The following is a 20023-nucleotide window of genomic DNA, read 5'->3' as shown; positions in this document are numbered from 1 at the left end:
AAATTATTTTACGTGGTGATTAATACATAGGCTTGCACAAAGCAAACAGTTACAGCCCTATGCTGTACTATTTCCCTTATCTTTAGGAGACAATTTTAAGTGTACCTATGGAGCCATGCAAGTACCTTTTTCTGCTCCTGGGACTGTTGCCAACTGCCTCAACGCTGGTTACGCTTGCGTTGTGTCGGAGTCCACCACACACAGAGGTTGTTTTTAGTGTGTTTCAGAACACATAAAAGCTCTTTCTCAGGATGATCAACCTGCCTAGTTTAAAATCTTGTATGTTCAGCTCCTTCAGTTATGAATACTTCAGTGAGATGAAGGGGCGATACCCTCCTATTTTGCTATGTAAAACTGAGCTGTTCCTCAAACTTCTGATTGACATTTATCCATTGATCAAATGCAAGGGTTGCAAGACCTCAATGACGCACACGCTAACATCTTAAAACAGCCATTAAAAAAGAAGAGTATGTGCAGTCCACGCTGATCAACACTTTAACAGAGTTAAAGTAAGTTTTGCGGTAGGCCTCAAGAAACACTCTTCTTGCCAAGGAGTTCACAAGCTTTTTAAAAAAATGCCCTGTAATAGTTTCATATGATCGTCACTGTTCAGCACTGAGGTGCTGCTCCCTGACATAGTGACTAAAAAAAAAAACAAACAAACCACAGATTAAGGGATTTCTTTTCAGAAAATCATGTGCAATTTAAACCATATTCACAGAGGGTGGCATTTGGGATTTTTAATTAACTTTCATGATAAACTCTACTATACAAGTAACATTGAAAAGTATACAAAAGTATACAAAATGTATATCCCTCATTTGGAGAGCAATCCTCCCCCCAACTTTAGGATTTCTCTCTTGCAGTGAGGTTCTCTACTCCAGGACTGTACAAAAGGCAATACCCCTCAGGTTTGTGTAGCTGTTTCAGGCACTTTTTTCAATTTCTACTTTAAAATATCAACAGTCCAGTTAACAGCAGGATTAATAGAAAGAACACTCCCATCAAGTATGTTTATTAAGTTGGCCCTACTACAAAAGGAAAGGTGAATTAAAGGTGATTTACTGAAGTTGTCAATGAGGAAACGTTTCACAGTTCAAAGTGAAGTAGAGGACAGGCCCTGATCAAAGTTCTGCCAAATTACACTGGCGGTTTGTTCAGCACAACACGCTCATTTCTTTTAAAAGAGCAGTGAGGTTTATTCTACCATTGGTTCCCTTTCTCCCTCCTTTTTATTTCTGCCTTTTGTGAATGCAGCTGTTCTACAGGAGGCAGATATATTTTAAAGCAATCTTAATAAACCACAGAAGGGAAAATATAGTAGATATTTACAAGCTTCTGCCAAATTTAACTCTGGAAATCAGTTGTTTGGCTTATAAAAACTATTGTATAAAATGAACACTCAGTACAATTGGAACAAAAAACATTACACCAGGCATCAGCTTTGGGGTTAATGTAATAGAGATGTTCTAGTTCAAATACAGTTGTAATAAACAGTGTAAGGGCTTTTATGTGACTCTTGGATACTACATCATAACACAATTCCAAAAAACCACAAGTTTAACAAGAGAACAAGACCTAAAAATGATACATGTGATACCAAATAGGGCACTACATCTTTATTCTGCATAATTTGAGGGATCACAGTTGCTTTAGCACCATGAATAGTTGTACACATTCATTTATTGTAAGAAAGCAGAATTTTAAAGAATGCAGTTAAGGCTAGCAAAATGTATATCCCTTTAATATCAAAAACAACATACAAAGTGTGATGTCCATAAAGATACTTTAAATGTGTCAGTGTCATCAATACTGGCACACATTTTAGTATAAAATATCAGTCTAATTAACATACACAGTTCTGAAATATTAAAAATCTTGACAATATGTAAGACTAAAAGGCATATTAAAAATATGCCAAAGGTTACATTAATAGGAACCCCACTTGCTGTCTGGTATTTTAATGACGCCATTTGTCAAAAATTAAACGTATGGATGGAAATTGTTACTTTTTTCCTCAACTATTAATCTCTCCCCCACATGCCAGTGCTGCAGCTTCTCTAGTAAATGCGCAGCGCCTGGATGCCCTTGTGAAGATGCACTGCAGGTCCCACACACACACGCACATGCACAGCCTGGTCACACCGGGGGGTCAGTTGCAATCGGAGAATGAAGGTGCCTTGCAGCCAGCTCCAGGAACACGCCACTCTGGACCGCAGCTCTCCAGCGCGGGATCCGCTCTCCGCTCCCAAGGACGGCTGGGCCGCTCCACGCAGGCTCCCAGGGACGGATCCCTAAGGATAACCCCAGCGATGGCGGCATCCCAAGACACATCGTTTGGGGCTGCTGGGAAGCGGCTCCTGTCCCTTTGGCACATCTTGCCTCGTGCAAGTAACTGAACAAGGCGCTTGGCTTCGGGGTGGTCGTGTCCTGCTCCGGTGGGACCCGAGTATTCACCCAGCACGCATGAAAACGGGGTTCAACTTCAGCCTCGCACCTCATGAAAAAGCACCCTCCTGGGCTAGGGGCATTCAAAGGGTAAATGCAGGGAGGAGGTTTGAGAAAGCAAGGCTGAAAAAGTACAATCTCTATTCAACATGGCATGGTAGGCTATTTAATCAGCTTTTAAAAAATCCAGTGTCTCTGAAGGGAGCTTGGGGACGTGTATGCCCAGGCATTACACATATGAGGAGCCAAAGGAGAAAGATGCCTTTGCTTAAATTACAGCACAAAGAGTAGGACCATAAATTTCATCAAAAGGACATTTTAAATTAACCATTTTCTACTCATTTTCTTCTGAAGCTTACCCTAAAGATATGTAATAGGGGGGAAAAAAAAGGAGGGGGACAATTATTCTGTTTACAGGATGGAGGAGCAATGCATATGAAAAGCACTTAATGAACAGTTCAAAAGAGAATTTCCTTGGATCTCTATTTTAAGGGTTTTACTTTTTGAACTAGTTTTTGATTTTAGAATCGATTTCCAACAAGACTAAAATTGGCATAAATTAGATAATCAAAATATGAGTTTAGTACACTTGATACAAATGGGTTTCCCCATCTAAAATTATGACATTTATTTACATTTACTCAACCAAAATAAAATTGGATGTCTGGTGCTCTTCCGGTTCAGTTTTCAGAATAAGCACTGCATAAGAGAAAATTCTATTTTTGTATAAGTTGACTAAATATTATTATATTGGCTTTTTTGTTTCTGAAAAGAAACTTCAGGGCATATAAAAGCCAGTAAAAGTCTCCTCAGTAGCTGATCAGTTCCACTAATACCAACAATTTGAACATTTTAAATTCATCTAACTTTAGGGCACAGTCTTATTATGACCAATGAAGAGATTTTCCTATTGGAAGCCAACAGAACTGATGCTAACAGATTCATCTCTTAAATAACTTGTTTTCTAGCTGTTCTGAAATTGTGAGGGTTTTTTTCTGCAGTTTTACCAATTTTACTGTTGTAAAACAAGCAGTGACATGTGAAAGAGATTTGTTATTCCAATAACATTATCAGAGTTCCTTACTCCTAACACTCTGCATCACTCTCCTTGTAACATCCCAGGCTCAACTAGCTGTTCTTGACAACATGACTCCATTGTCCCTTCCATACTTATGATAAGGTGTCTTATCTAGTAAACATTAACTTACATTAGCCACTCCAATGTAAGAATCTGCATTTTCTAAACATTTTAAAAAGGTTCAGCAAGAACTAGTTCTTACTACTGTTACACTACTTCTGTATTATTCATCAAAACTTAACAGCAATTATTTTATATATTCTATCCCAGATCATTCACACAGATATTATAGAGCACCAGGTCAAGAAGACGCCACAAGGTCAAGGTGGTTGATAACAATTTCAAATTGCATTACTGCTAAAATGCAGCTTTTTTTTTGGCTCAAAACTCAGAGCTAAAACACATGAAAATAACTGTGATAAATATCTTTTTTTTTGTATAACAAAGCAATATGAAATAAAAAATGCTTTCATCAAACACAACATCTTTTGCATCGCCCAGATAGAATACTGAATAACACATTCTACAGAAATTCGCCAAACAAGAACAGTGTAGGCTGTGTCATTTCAGCAATGAAGTCAGCATTTTGTAGTCATTTTAATTAACAATACTACTATTTTAAGGATTTTTTTTTTCAGAAATACTTATGACATTTAAAAGAACAAGTCCTGGTAAAACAAAGAGATTTCTGTGCTTAAGGTTTTTTCCAAATGCCACCCCCAAAGCCCCCAAACTCTCATGCACCTCATTATCATTTCAGTTCTTTTAAGCCTCACTCACATGGGACAGTGACTGAAATTCTGCAATTTAAGCAAGGTATGAGGTCATAGATGTCTGCATTATGTTGAAAGGATTTTTGAAAATTAATGTACGTAAACTTTTGAAGAAATAGTATTGCTAACAGTGTTTTATATTACAGATGCACATGGGCTTTTTGATAAATTTTATACAATTCTGGAGGAAGGAAAAATTACAAAAATAGAGACATGAAAGGTTCTAATTTTAAAACAATACACCCTCTAACTTATGTAGGGAATAGGTATTGTTGCTAATTAAGAAAACACACTAAAATGTGCGTTTAGTCTTAAAATCATGTTTAGTTTGTCCTTTGCTAACATGAAAACAAAAATTGTTGGGGTTGAATGGATCTGAAGTAAAGCATGTTTAAATATTCCACTAACTGCTGATTCAATATCCACAATTAAACAATGCATTTGGAAATGTTTTATGATAAACTGAAAAGCACAGTGTCCTTCTCATCCCAAGCAAGGTATTTTTTCAAATATTTTTTCAGAGAAAGGTGTTTCAAAAATATGTGCTTGCCAAACATTATGTGATTCTTAGGACTAAGTAACACGAATATTTTAGTATACTAAGCAAGTCATGGGGTAATCGAAATGCATTTCTTTGTGTTTCAGTAAAACATGGCACTGTATCCTACATGCAATTGAACATAACTGTAAAGACCCATTATAAAGTTGCATGTTCACTTAGTGCAAAAATCTTTTCAATTGTTGAATGTCATTTTAATAGCTCATCTGTGTATTTGTGTTGAACTCAGTATTATTGCACTTAAATGTATTCTTTAAAGCTGTCATGTGTAACAATTAAAAACAATAAGAACTTAAAGATAGAACAAAAGAATTTTAAGTTTAGTCAGATTCACAATACTGCTTCAAAGTACTGCTGTCAGTATGATTTCAAAACTATTTTGAAGTTTGGCTGAAAAAAACACCAATGTTAATAGTACTGCCTTGGTAGAAAAAGACATTACAACAATCTATCATTCAGCAGCTTTACTTCCAGACATATTTGCTTTCCGATTTTAACTTGTGACTACTCAAAACTTGCACCCAGCACAAATTTTATCCTTAATGTCCTTTGTCCATGATATTGTGAGAAATATGAAACAATGTAAGAAGGGGTCAGTGTTTAAGCAAACTGAGCATGCTAGAGTATTAAGAGAAAATAAAACATATGCTTTGTTTAATAATTTAGCTTTCTAATACAAAATGATTTCAGCAAAAGTTAAAGTTAAGGGAATCAAGAAGTAGCATATTCACATTCATGATACAGAATTTTTAGAGATTTTAAAACAGCACAAGAAACTTTAAAAACTAAATCAGTCATATAAATGTTTGACTATAAACACCCAGTGGTGTTGCCTGCTTTGGATAGGTCATAAAATTATTGAGGAGTCCCGGGTCACTGAATCAGAAGAAACTTTCACGCTTCCAGAGATATGTTCTGAGGAATTATAAAAATATTCTCTTCACACACAGAATCTCACTATGCAAGTACACACTAATGCTATAAAATTTCAAATACCTTAAAAACGTGGCTTGAACTCAAACTCAAGGACTTGTCAAAAAAAGCGTTCAATGGTATAAAAGATTCTTGTAATCTGAGCAATAGTTCAAAACTTCTTTAGTATCATGATATTTTCAGCCAAACCTAGAAATCTGATCTAGCTTTTGGAGAAGGGTAAGCTAGTAGAGGAGAGACAGTGTCATAAACCAGATTCCACTTATTTGACTGGCTTTTCTGCAGTGTCTGACACAAAAGTGCTTTCATTTTCCAGCATTTTCTCAGTAGTTTCTCCATCGACAGTTTTTGCTCTTTCTTTTAACTTCTGCCGTTCATGGACCCATGGGATAAAACACAATATAGCGCCGCCAATAAGGGGAGGAACTCCAGCCAGGTAGAACGCAACGTCATAGGTACCCAGGTGGTCACGCAGCAAACCTGCAAAGGGACAAGACGATCACTGATGCACACTGGGGCCTTGAGAAGCTATCAAGAGTGTTAAACTTCTGAACTCAGAAAATTGCAGACTGACACAGATTACTGTAATCACTAATCTGACCATTGAAGGCCAAATATAAGCATATCCTTTTAGCAGAGTTCATTTAAAGTCTCCAAGTAGTAGTAGCCTTTAGTAGTAGAATTCAAGGAGAATTGAGGGAATGTTACCACTTAATGCTTAATTACCACCCGTTGTTGAAAACATGTATTACATTTCCTATTTGAATGGTGCTTATTTCAACTGTCAGTAGCACTCACAAGACATTAGGATAAACTGCGGTCAAAAAAGATTTTAGCTCAGGCAACCTTCACCTACCAAGAAACCTAAATTATTACCTTTAAAAATCTGTATTTTGTCCAACAGTCTTCCCTTAAGAAATGAAACAAAAGCCAGTGCCTTTTGTTTATAAGAAGCAATTAAAGTGATTAAAGTGACTAGAGCTTTTATCCTCAAGATTGTTTTCACATGAGCGAGTTTTGGAATCCCATTAAACTTCAAATTCTATCTTGGGAGTCCTGTAAAAATCAGCATGTAGGCTATTCACTCAACAGTAGGGAAAATGTCAGGTCCTCCATCCAATCTGGAAGCCCATATTTCTTTTGAGAGAAATGGTTTACCTCTGTATTACTTAAATTAAAAGACTGAAGCAAACTGTAAACAGTAAGAGTTTATCAGCAACCCAAGAGCAGCAGGTAAACTCATTGTATATGATGGAGCAAGGAACGGGAAGACATCCAATTTGAATGAACTGCATAATGTGTAGGAGCAGAAAAACTGGCAGTAACAACTCCAAACATATTTACAGCTACAGACTTGGTCTACACTTACCTGCAATCGGTGGACCAACAGTCATAGGTACTGACATGAGTCCCAGCAGAAATCCTATGGCCTGGGAGACGTCCTGAGCACCAACAAGCTCAAAGGCAATAGGAGCCATAATGCAAATGAAGCAGCCATCAAAGAGGCCCATGAAGAGACAGACAGCAATGAGGGCTCCAAAGACGTTGCACAGTGGAATCATCATAGACATAAGGCCAATGAAGAAGAATGAGGTTACCTAAATATTATCAAGGAAAAACACAAAAGTCATGCATTAAATCAGCAAAGATAAGGGAGTGGATAGGTCTTCCTGCATTTGTAAGGAATTAAGTTGCCCGCCCCGGTTTCCTTTAAAATAAATATTATCATGAGCTCATTAGGAAAAGCCTGCAAGCAGACACCTGGACAAGACTTAATTTTCAACAGAGCATAAAAAATTCTTTCAGATAATATATACTACTGAGAACACTAAAGAAAGCTGATGCGAAGTAGTTGCAGTATGGTATGCAGAAATAGAGACGATCAAGGAACTGGGTTGCATAGAAATGTAAGGATACAGGTGAAGGATTTTTTTTTTTTTTAGTTCTTCTAGGAATTATATTACATAAAATATACAAAGCTATTTAAGGTGAGTCTATATCTAAGAAATAATGTGGTTATCTGCAGACAAATTGTAGACAAGACATTGTTGTCATGACAGAAGCAGCACTAAAATAGGAATCACTAAACGCTTTGGATCAAAAAGATAGAAAGTATCATTTGCTTACTAACCATCACTTACCAAGCAGAATTCAACAAAAGAGCTCCTTAAGAAAGAATTCAGAAAAGGAAGGATAAAGGTTAAATTTGCACAACACACTTGTAAGACTCAAGTTGCAGGTGGAAATAGTTTCATTTGCATTTGTCAAATTCAAATCTGAATCAATATTTGCAAGGAAATATGATACTCGCTACAGTGCTGTGAAAGACTGATTGGAGATCAAAAACTGACTATATAAGTATTCTTATTACTCTTAGTTATACAAAGATTTACAATTTAAAGATCGATATATCTCTCAAAACCAAAAAGCACTGAAACTAAAAGTTTTGGGGCATATACACTTTCTCTAGGTCCCCTACAAATTCTGTCTTGGTTGCATCTATGACCATCATGTCTACAAACACCAGTACCACTCAGCTTAGAGATACAAATGAAGACTGATGGTATGAACTGTTGGATAAACATGAAGAACACTCATGAGATGCAGTGAAGAGTCCTTTTTTCACATAAAAATGCTGATTTGAAACAAAAGAGCTAAGGATGTAGATGTGTTACAGGGCTAATCTACAAGGAATATATTGTTTTCCTACCAACAATACTCAACAGAAGGGTCAGAATTTATGTCCTAAGAAGGAAAGTCATTGCTTTTTAGTTTTAGCCAAAACAAAACAAAAAAGCTTTAAAATGTTGTTGCGTGACATACATCACACAGAAGCAAAGGCATTTGTGCCTTTTAAGATACGTGAGATGCTGCCTCTCCACCATTTGTCCTAATAATGAAATATCCTAAAAATGTAACAAGAGGCAGTGAAATGAATCCCAACGAATGAGATGGTTCCAGTCCCTTTTACTAGAGAGTCTAGATTTATGTAACTATGGCAACAAATGCTGCACATTCAAAAAGGTTTTCTTTTTCAGGTTTGTTTTCAATCATGCAGTACAAATAATAGCCGCTGGATGTCTCCCTTGTTTTTTTTTTTTTTTTTTTTTTTAAACAAATGAACCACAATAGTGGTTAATAAATGCTAGGGTATTACAACTAGATCTTTTCAATAACCTGCACTTTCTCAAAAAATAATGCTGTGGAAGACAAAATGTATAGCCTCCTTCCATCCCCAAACATCAGCACTTCTGGAAGAATGCTGATTTATCTCCTCCATGTGATTTCCTACTACTCATTGAAGATGCCAAGTAACCCATTCCATTCAGCAAAACCTGCTCAAGTATCTCTAATATTCCCATGGCTGAATTATCATGTGATAGGCATGGGAGTATTTGCCACCTAATTAGTTATCATCTAATAAAGACCAAGGGAAAAAAGAGATCTAGAATCCTTAGTAGAGGCACAAGAAGAAATCTTTCTGTAAAAAAACATGAAATCACAGGATAAAAGGCAAAGCAGAATCTAGAGAATCCTCAGAGGTTTTGTCACGCTGTGTTAAACATTGGTCTTTCATTTGCAACTGTAAACAGCCAGTCAGTACCTACAATTTGTTAGAAGCCCCCTTGTACCAAAAGCTATACAGTCAGCTGCTAAAGGTTTGAAATTCCTCACATTTGAGCATGCAAGTTAATTATGTTTACTCACAGCATCTGCAACCAAAACTTTTAGAGTATCATTTATCTATTCCTTCACAATTGCATGAAGACATACCTGTAAATAGACCTTTTTTGCTCCAGGAATATAATCTGCAACTCTGCCAAAGATCAATCGTCCAATTCCTGAGGTAATGCCCAGACACAGCAGAAGCACCTCTTCTGGCACGCTGTCACCAAATCTGTCTTTTACATGTTTCATCTGTTTAAAAAGAAAATAAAAATTTGCTTTAGAATGAAAAAATAGGAGAAACCCTGGAAAACTTAATATTAAAACACAAATAATCCACAAATCTCTGAGACTTAAAATTTGGCTGAAAAGAATAAACTTGCTTATTCCGCATTTATGGATGTTAGAGTATTTTTGCACTGGCGTGTCGGTGTCAAGTGTCGTATCAACAAGAAGCTGAAAATATGTTACTCTAAGTTACTGAGCTGTTAAGGAGGTTAGTTCAAGAAAACAACATTGCTACATCTAATATGGAAATGATTGCCCAAGTACATTTTTTTTTTACCATCAACCTATTACGATTAGCGTCGATAGTGTGGAATCCACAGAAGAACTGCTGGCTTCACTGGCCAGGGCATAATCTGAGGTCTAATCATCTAAAGTGATTAATGATTATCAGTGTTGATTACCAAATTATTATCAGTGTTTATTACCATTCATCAACGACCTGGATGAAGGGACTGGGTGCCATTTGGAGAGACATGGACAGACTGGAGATCTGGGGAGAGAAGAACCTCGTGAAGTTCAAGAAAGGCAAGTACAGGGTCCTGCATTTGGGGAGGAAAAGCCCCAGGCACCAGCACAGGTTGGGGGTCGACCTGCTGGAGAGCAGCTCCGCAGAGATGAGCCTGGAGGTCCTGGAGAACAAGCTGACCATGAGCTAGCAAAGCGCCCTCGTGGCCAAGAGGCCAATGGTATCCTGGACTGCCTTAGGCAGAGCATTGTCAGCAGGGCAATGGATCCTCCTCCTCCTCTCCTCAGCCCTGGCAGTGCTGTGTCCAGCACTGAGACACGGAGCTACTGCAGCAAAATGAGAAGAAGGCTCTGAAGAAGAAAGGAGTGGAGCATCTCTCATGAGCAGAGGCTGAGAGCGCTGTGACTGTTCGGCCTAGAGAAGAGAAGCCTGAGGAGAGATCTTATCAGTGTGTGCAAGATCTGAAGGGAGGGTGTCAAGGGGATAGGGCCAGACTCTTCTCAGTGGTACCCAGCAATAGGATAAGAGGCAAAGGGCACAAACTGAATCACAGGAAGGCCCTTCTGAACATAAGGCCAACTTCTTTACTGGGCGGTGATTGCACACTGGAAGAGGTTGCCCAGAAATGTGGGGCCTCCTTCCTTGGAGATATTCAAAAGCTGTTTGAAAGTGATCCTGGGCAATGTCCTTCAGATGGGAGGCTGGACTAGATGACCTTCAAGGGAAGAGAGGAAAAAAGTGCTGGATGCATTTTTTAATTTGTTCTGGTTCCAGAGTTGTGGCAGCATTGCATTTTTTTTTCTCCTCTCCTTTTCAGCCATGAAGAACATACATAAGATTCTCACGCAAGCACTTTTTGAAACACTGCTGGCAATATCAAATAAGCCAAAGTGAGCACGAGGAGAAGTAGAAATTATCTGCATTGTTCTGCAATCTCTATCTTCCAGCTGTAAAACTGCACAGGCTTACCAACTTGTATAGCAAAGGCTGCACACTGATTTTTGATAACAATTCTGATTATGTGATATCATTTGAAACTTAAAAAAATCATTTCCATTTGGAAAAGGGAAATAATTCTTTTCTTTGGGAAAAGAATTTGATTAGATTTCCCTTTATTTGGACATAAAGGACAGATTGTTTTTTTCCCATTCTGGCAAATGGGAGAAGGAAAGCTCATGGTTTTCCCATGTCCATGCTTGTGTTTCTATCAATATCTGCTGCCCAAGTAGCAAGATAAGTATCTTTGGTCAAGTAGTAGATATGGTCCATCCACTCCCCACGTGCTTTTTGAGGGGGAAGATACAGCTCATCTAGGTAACTCTCAATGCTGTACTTACAACTGAGTAACTGGATTTCTCAAGGCAAACTCGGAGGGTGAAATGCTGTCCTTTTTCAGACCACTGGGGTAAACCCTGGTTTCAATTCACTCCAAATATGAAAATAACCATTACTCATTTTGAGCAAATATCTAAATTACTATTTAGCTTGCAAGACAGCTTCCAGCTGGATTCAAGGAAAAGCTTTTCCAGCATGAAGGCCGTGGAACAGGTTGACTGGAGAAGTTGAAAGTTTCCAAGAACAGTTGGACAAAGTCCTGAACAACCTGCTCTGATCTCATGGCTGACCTTGCTTGAGCAGAACTTAGACTAGAGATCTCCTGAGCTCCCCTCCAACCTCAGTTATCTCCTGATCCTATGCTGTGATATGCAGCCTCAGGGATATAGTCACTAGCAACCTCTAAGTAGTAACAGCATCATTAACTGAATATCTGAAAATACATCAATTCAGAATTTAGAATTGTCAGTGCTAATTCATTACAGCTTTGAAGAAATGTCTTGTAACCACAGGTTTTAAGTTAGTTTAGTTAGGATTAGGTATCTTAAATGAAATGTTTCCAGAATTCAGATTTCCCTAGATTTTTAACTCTAAAAGAGCTGTTCTGTAAAGACTTGTGAACTTCCTCAGCCAATGTCTCTTATCAGCATTCTTTTTTTCATTATCGAACTACACAAGCCATAAATATACAACTCTCTATATGCCTAACTGATCATCTTAATCTGCAATTTTGAATCCAGACATGCAAAACAGTTCTACACTTGAATTATGCATAAGATTTAGCTGAACTAGGTATGACAGTACTGACAATCTATTGATTTACAGTCTATTTCTACTATGACCTTCACAAAACCATAGAGCGTTATCACAAAACACAACAATCCTCTAAATCCATCACTCACAGATTAAAACACATGGTTTTCTTTTCAAGCAAACAGTGCAAGAAAGGGAAAAGCCAAGGACAAACTAAGCACATTACAAAAAAGATATTAACAACAGACAGAACACAACTGCACGGTTACGTGTAGAAAAATCATACAGGTGATCACCTACAAGATGAAAATTAGATCTTCAATAATTTCAGAAAACTAAAAGCCTGGGTTTATTTCACACACACATCCTGAGGAAACATCAGCCTTCCCAATGATGTGCATGTGCTTCTACTTTGTTAGCATCATGGTTTTAATCAGACAGTAGTACCCTTGCTCCAACAAACAAGTCATCTAAAATCCCTGAACAAACTGATTCCTTCAAAGGCCTGAAGAAAAATCCTATCTCTTGCCTTGATAAAGACATAGCACGAACTTTGAAGAGAACTGTCCTGAAAGGTTGACAGTTTCAGAACATCCTGAAAAACAGAGCACAAAATAATTCCAGGTAAATCACTGCTTACTCTGTAGAAAAAAAGGACATAAGAATATGAAGAAAAAAATAACAGTGGAAAAAAACTTTGTTGCCAGAGAATCACATAAATATTTGGAACAAGGGTGATGTAAATTTAAAGGAAAGATATTTCTAATCCAGACTCCATTGGAGAAACTTTTACTGATGATCCCAAAACTAGCAATGAACCAGCAACTCCTTTAATGATCTTGACTCCTGAACATCAGGAGCAATCTGATCTTTATATGAAATTACACTGCCTGTACCTAATATAGATCCATTTTAAGGGAAACCTGCCAGCATTTTGATATAAATAAAGTAGCATTTTTTAAAAAATTAAGGCTGTCCGCATGACAAGGAAAAACATGCATATATATATATCTTCCAGATAATTCCTGTTTACCTACCTGACACAAAATAACAATGACGCTTCCCCTTTCGATCTCTGGCCAGTCTTAATCTTACATTCATCTTACACTTTCTTACATTTATCACAATAAAATCTCTTTGGTTGACATATTTATGGGAAAAAGTTTATTCAGGAGAATGAAACATAGGAAGATTTCTTGCCAGGACCAATAGGGTAGTGAACAAGGACAGACTGAAAAAAACAAGATTATTGTATGAGAATCAGCAGCCCTGTGCCACGTGCTCTGGGTGACCCTGCGTGTGCAGGGGTTGGACTAGCTGATCCCTGGAGGTCCCATCCAACCTTAAGGATTCTATGAATCAGGGAATTTTCTATTTCGCCAACCGGAACAGCTTAAAATACCACAATTGCTACATCATTAAGATTCTGAACAAACATAATCTGAAATTCTTCAGTAAAACTGAAAATAACAGTTACCAGGTTAACTGTTAAGTTCCTTTAACATAAATAAATAATAAAACAGAATAATTCAGGCTAGATTAGGGAAAAATCTGGTTTACAACTAGGTAGATTTTTCTCCTTTTGCCCTCACATAGTCATTCATGAACAAACTAAGAATTTGGGGAGAACAAGTATGATCCCAGAGATCAAAATAGGCAATAGCACAAAACCTAAAAACGGGAACAAAACAGACAAGGACTGTTAACCAATAACTAGTTTTTCCACCTATTAGAATCAGAAGTGGCAATCCATTTTGAAAGAATTAAACCAGTTCTCAGGTGTGGAGAGGACACCTGCTAAGAGAGAAGCCCAAGAGATAATAAGGGAATGGTGCAAGGACCATGCTGGAGATTGAAAGGAGGCAGCAACAGGCAGCACGGCCACAAAGACGCACGAGACAGTCCATGACTTATTCTCCTTCCCTCCTCGACTGTACTTTATCTCTTGGGATAACAGTTAGGAGCTCCTGAAGATGCCAACAGAGATTTCATTGAGCCAAAAGAGACAGTGGAAAGAAACGGGCACACGGATACTGGTGGACTGACCAGAACCAGGACATATAGGAAAGGGGGCACATCTCCCAGGGGAAGATCACAGGGACCAGGAAGAAGGTTGAGGACTAAAGCCAGGGATGCTTAAGTGTCATATACACACAAATGGAGACAGTTACATCATAACTTGGCTTTTAACCATTCTTTCTATTTAATTATCATCTGTGATAACAGTCCACATATTAGATTATTTCAATCAGTTTCAATCAGTTCCTTGTGGCCTGCAAATAGTGTCGCTTTTTTTTTCTCTTATTCTCAAAACTAAACTAGCCGCTGTATTCAAAATTAACAACTACTGGTGAGTTCCAGAGTTACACACACGTCAAACCACGCAAAACAACTTTTCTTTATTGTGGGTTGGGTAGCAAACCCTGGGAACAGAGAGAAGGATACACGTAACTTACCTTGTCCTTAACTAGCATTTTGAAATCTCATGAGTGGGTTTAATATATGCTCTAGATAAAACAACTATAAAGATTCGCAAGAAAAGCTCTTTTTCAAAAGTAGCTACTAGTGATTCTCTGTAAAATTACGCCTCTGATCTATCACTGTGTACCATTTTCATTAAGGATACAGAGAATACACTTCCTATATTTGAAAATGACATCATATGAGGGGGATATTACAAGCCTTTTGAGGTAAAAGGCTAGACAGACATACAAAGAGCAGCAAGACATAAAATTCCTTTCCATAAAAATGAGGTAAATAATATTAAAAAAAGATAAAAATGGATGCATAAATTACAAAATTGGGGAATGATGGACAACAGCTCTTTCCAAAGGGTTCAGGAAGCAACGTTTTAGCAAGTTTAGCAGATCAAAGTTGAACACATTCCAGCAGTGCCACCCCCTTGCAAAACCGAAACAGGACACATCAGTTCATGAGACACTTGATCTGATACTCCCATCCACTCAGCACCAGCAAGGCCTGCGACAGATTATGATGCCTCATCTTGGACATTAATCATTACAGGCTAGACCAGCTGCACAGAATTCAAAAGAAATATTTGGCAATAAGCAGAATTTTGATAAGCATCATTTCTGATAAAAGATTCAAAAAGATGCCCTTCACCAAAATAAGTCTCAGAGGCACTGAGGCATTCAGAGAATGTGTAGTAAATTGTTCTTGCAATGTCAGAACAAGAAAGAATCAGCTTAAGCTGAAACAAAGGAAATTTTAAGTTGGACATTAGGAAGCGTTTTCTGAATTGCAAGACAACTGCAGACTAGCAGTGACTATCTGCTAGTTGTGGAGATTATTAATACTAGTTAAGCTACAGTTAAAATGAATGAGGTAGTGGGATACCTACAGGCTGTCCTCCTATCATTCTGTGATTTGATCCACATCTACGGTACAATCACAATCTTAACTGATTGCTGTAAATTGGGGGGGGCATATTTGCACAAATATGCAAAGTAACAGGAAGCTACTCACTAAAATACAGCTACTGAAAGACAGTATTTTTTTTTACAATGTTGAATTAAAAGCCTAAACAATTTTTTTTTCAACATACTTAAGTTGCAGCATGAATCTGTTGCTACATGTCCAGTTTAGTCTTTCTCTAACACACACACATGGTGCTCTTCTGTATCCTGATGATAATGTTTTGGCCTTGACTTCTAAACAAATATAAGGTCAAACTTGTCAGCCTTGCTACAATAATAGAGCAAAAAAATCCTGACAAAGAGGAATATAAAGAGGAAGAAAATTTCACAGAATTGTTGGATCAGTATGTGCAGGGGAACACCTCTGATTCATTTGAATTTTAAATTTATTCATAAAAATAAAGTGAACCTTTAAGACACAATAATTTATTTCCTCTTCTGATTTTTTTTTCTACACAAGAATAAAAAGAATAAATGTGTGTATTATACAAACTTTACTGGGAGCTAAATTCTTTTTCTGGTCTTTGGTTCCATTTCTAACATAGGTAGCTTATTAGCAGAATATTTTGTTCCCAGTTCACATAAAGTCAGTTATTTAACACAAATGTGATAACACCAAAACACTTTCAGGCATGGATAGGCTGCAGAAATATATATTCCTGCAGATGCTACTCTGCTAATAAGTTTTTTTGTTTGTGCGTTGATTTTTTACCTATTTATTCAATAATCCTCAAAAACATCTTGTCTTCTTCCTCCTTATGTTTTAAAAGATTATTTTTCAGTAGTAGTCATAGTTCACAAAAAGATTGCTAGTAATCCCACACACTCTTCAAGTGAAAAAGGAAACTGACTGGAAAGACGACTTCCCCTGCCAAAATACATGGCAACCTAGAAGAATCTATTTTAAATGAAACACATCGTCATTTTTGCTTACTTCTGTTAAATCAACACAAATCTACCATTTTTGCTTACATAGCATCACTTATCACCTGCTTCTTGGAGTGCTGTCTTATCACTCAGAGCACCTACAAAGACTGGAGATAAAGCCTTTTGTTGTGCGTATTTTTGTAAGCTTCAAAGTTCAGTTTAATTTTAAAAGTTTTTCATAGATCAACTTGATGCCAATTTAATCATCATTAATTACAAATGAGGATGAAGAACCATCTACACATTATCATCCACCACAGGTGATCATTTTTATCAAAAACATCCACACATTAAGCAATCTTCACAATATAGAGTAGACAGACAGAAAAACACTTTTGGCACAATACTATGCAGTATTTTTGTCTATGATCTCAAGAAAGTAAGAACAAATTAAAGTCTGAAACAATCACAAACTTGAATTCTAGCAATATCAAGGTCAGTTCTAGAGTGATCTCGATCCTATCGTAAGATGTGCTCTCTGGAAGAGCTTCTCACTCTTCAGACCATAGAAGCTATGTCAGTCAAAGGAAGGTCTTCAAGTCAAGCAACACAAGTGCCCTTCAGCCTGAATGATGTTCTGAAGGGCAGCTAAAAGATAAGGTCTCTAACATCTGCCCTATCAAAAAACTAAATATGTTTGTCATTTTTATTTCAAGAGAGTGTTCATGTTCTGCAGATACTCAGACAGGAAGACAACAAAGAAACACTGAAAGCTGGACAAAAATCAGAATGAAAATAAGTGCTTTTTTAGTTTTTAGTTCCCATTTTACATTTAGTTCCCATTTTAGATAAAAATACTGTACCTCAAAACAATTTCTCAAATCAACTGTAGAATTAGCAAAAGAACAGTGCACTTAAATTGTATGATTCACTTACGTCAGAAAAAAAAGCAGATGCAGCAATTAGCAATAAATTTTTGTTTTTAAACCTAAAAATCTATGAATAAACTTACGTTTTGTTTTTAATGTATCTGCAGGAACAACATGGTATGGAAAAGGCTTGATGGAGGGAACTGACTAGTGAATAAATTACGGATTTATTCATTTACTTATATAATTTCAGTCATAAAATGTTGCAATACTACTGTCAAATCTTCTGAGCCAGGATGACTTCATTACTCCACAACAGAGCTTGTACTACCTTTATTAGGTCTTAGGACTGTAGACCACAGGTAAATTCAAGATACAGATTTATTCAGCTGCCAAGCAGCTCCGGGGGCATCCAAAACACTAACTTTAGAGATCTACTTGTGGACAAGCTCAGAGTCACCTCTGCTTTGGTAGGACTGTGCAATTCCACTGAGGACGCACAAAAAAACCTTCTCTCAATTATCTCAGTATAAGACAACATTTCTAGCAGGGGAAACATGCTACTGCTGCTTCATTTTATCCAAGCCCTGGTCTGATAGACATATGGCATTTTCCTCTAAAACACAACAAAATATGATAATGATAGTGCCCCCTCCTCCTCTTGTACAGAGATCTAATCCTTACTCAAGATAGAGATTTATGCTCAGTTCCCTTTTCTACCTGCATGGATCCCAAAGCACATGTCTCTATTCCCAGGATAGTTCAGTTGGAATGACTGAAGTATTGACTCAACAGGCAGAAAGGAATCCGAGCAATAACCAATGGCTTGATGATCAAAAACAACCAAGTGCGAAGAGAAGAGCTAGGTCCTGGGATTTCCTCAAAGAAAAATGCTCTTGGAAGAGATACTGAACATGTGAAAACCAATCTAAATGAGTGAAAGTTCTTCACTTAATTCTGTATGAAGGTAATAGGAGGAAGTTAATTGTGATTCCAGGTTTCTGAAGACCTGTGGAGCTTGAAGATTTTAGTTCAAGCACCCAAAGACACAAGACTGAATTTCAACATTAAAAATGTAAGGCTCAGTTCTACCACTAAGACAGCATTTTCTAAGAACATAGGAGAACTCACTGCTGGAGTTTGCTTCCTACTACAATATTTTATTATTACCAAAAGTATATGGACAAGTGTTAAAATTATGTTAACACGTCTGCAAAGGAAATCATGAAATGACTCACACTTTTTTTTCAGTCCGCTAGTATTGCACAGACCTAAAAGAGCCTGCTCTGCTCTTACCCTTCAACAGCTGCTTATTACATACACCTGAGTACACCTACTACCTAAAGTAGTACTTTTTTTCTAGTAAACTTTTATTTTCTTCTGCTTCTGTAAAATACTTTGATTTCCTTTTAGTTTCTCTTCTTTCTGTACATTTTTTAATGCTTCTCCAGTACTTCTTTGGAAGATATAGCTTAAATATACTTTCATAACAATTACAAATATAAAGTACAAAAATAATTTTCTTTCCTTTTTTGCCCCACCCCTTATCCAAAAATGGACAATCTAGTAAAGAATAGATACTGCCATATCAACGCTGAGGAATACTGGGGAAAAAATGGGTGGAAAACTACAGAGTGGATAAAGGGGGAAAATTCCACTAACCTGGGCAGTCAAACTGCAGCAGATGTTGAGATCTGAAGGGAGATAAATGCAAAGATTAGAAAGGCAAGTAAAGCATGGGGAACCACCAAAGATCTGAGGTCTAGGAAATACCTGCTTAATAATTATATCTGAACTTTACACAACCAGGGCCTTGTTAAGTTTGGTTTTTGTTTTTGTTTTGTTTGTTTGTTTGTTTGTTTTTTCCTCCTCTCTCTCCTGTATTGGGACAGAAACACAGTAGAGTGAATGAGAAAGACAACAGTGCTACAATTGCACGTAATTTTAACTTCTTCAGATTATCTACCACATGGAGAAATATCTGTCTGACGATTATCTGCTGAACATTATTTAAAAGATTTAGCCTATCTTTACAAAACAGACTAACAGCAGCTTCTAGGAAATAAAAGACATGGTAGGCTTTAGGAAAAGGAAATGACAGAGGAAAAATGAAGAAATGAACAGCCTCCTGAACAAAAGCTGAAGTAAACATGGCAATACAGTTTTAGAGTAAAAAACAAACTAGACATACCTATTAAGTAGACATTAAGCATTATTTTATGCCATGCTTTAAAGTAGCAAATAAGTGATTCACAAAGGACGGACAGTACTTACCTTACAAAAACTAAACTGCTTTAATATGTGCTATTTACGCATCCCACTGTGGATATGCATGTGCTTTATATGTTTATGTTCAGAGATTTTTGGTTACTGGAGTCCATATAGTACACATCATACTTTTCATCATACTTTACACTCAGGCATGAAGAACAGAGCATATATATATATATGTGTGTGTGTGTGTGTGCATATATATATATATGTTTCCATTTATTTCCACTATGGGAATCTGAGGGTACAGCATTTAAAAGGAAAGGAGGACAAGATTAGG

General features: G+C 37.1%; 1 protein-coding gene across 1 annotated transcript in view; it reads right to left on the bottom strand.

Moving 5' to 3' along the window:
- Window positions 1–5484: 5484 nt before the first annotated feature.
- Window positions 5485–20023, bottom strand: part of SLC16A10 (solute carrier family 16 member 10) — a 67365-nt gene continuing 52826 nt past the window's right edge. Inside the window, exons 4-6 of the mRNA XM_088522466.1 lie at window positions 9566–9709; window positions 7161–7389; window positions 5485–6271 (exon numbers count right to left, since the gene is read on the bottom strand). Of these exons, the coding sequence (XP_088378592.1) occupies window positions 6054–6271; window positions 7161–7389; window positions 9566–9709 (591 nt within the window). The 3' untranslated portion in view covers window positions 5485–6053. The remainder of the gene's footprint in view (window positions 6272–7160; window positions 7390–9565; window positions 9710–20023) is intronic.

This window comes from Tinamus guttatus, unplaced genomic scaffold, assembly GCF_059628265.1.
Source record: "Tinamus guttatus ecotype Peru unplaced genomic scaffold, ASM5962826v1 Tinamus_guttatus_pri_ptg000010l, whole genome shotgun sequence".
Taxonomy (NCBI): Eukaryota; Metazoa; Chordata; class Aves; order Tinamiformes; family Tinamidae; genus Tinamus; species Tinamus guttatus.
The sequence above is the reverse complement of the archived record's forward strand: the minus strand, read 5'-3'. Positions and strand labels throughout refer to the sequence as shown.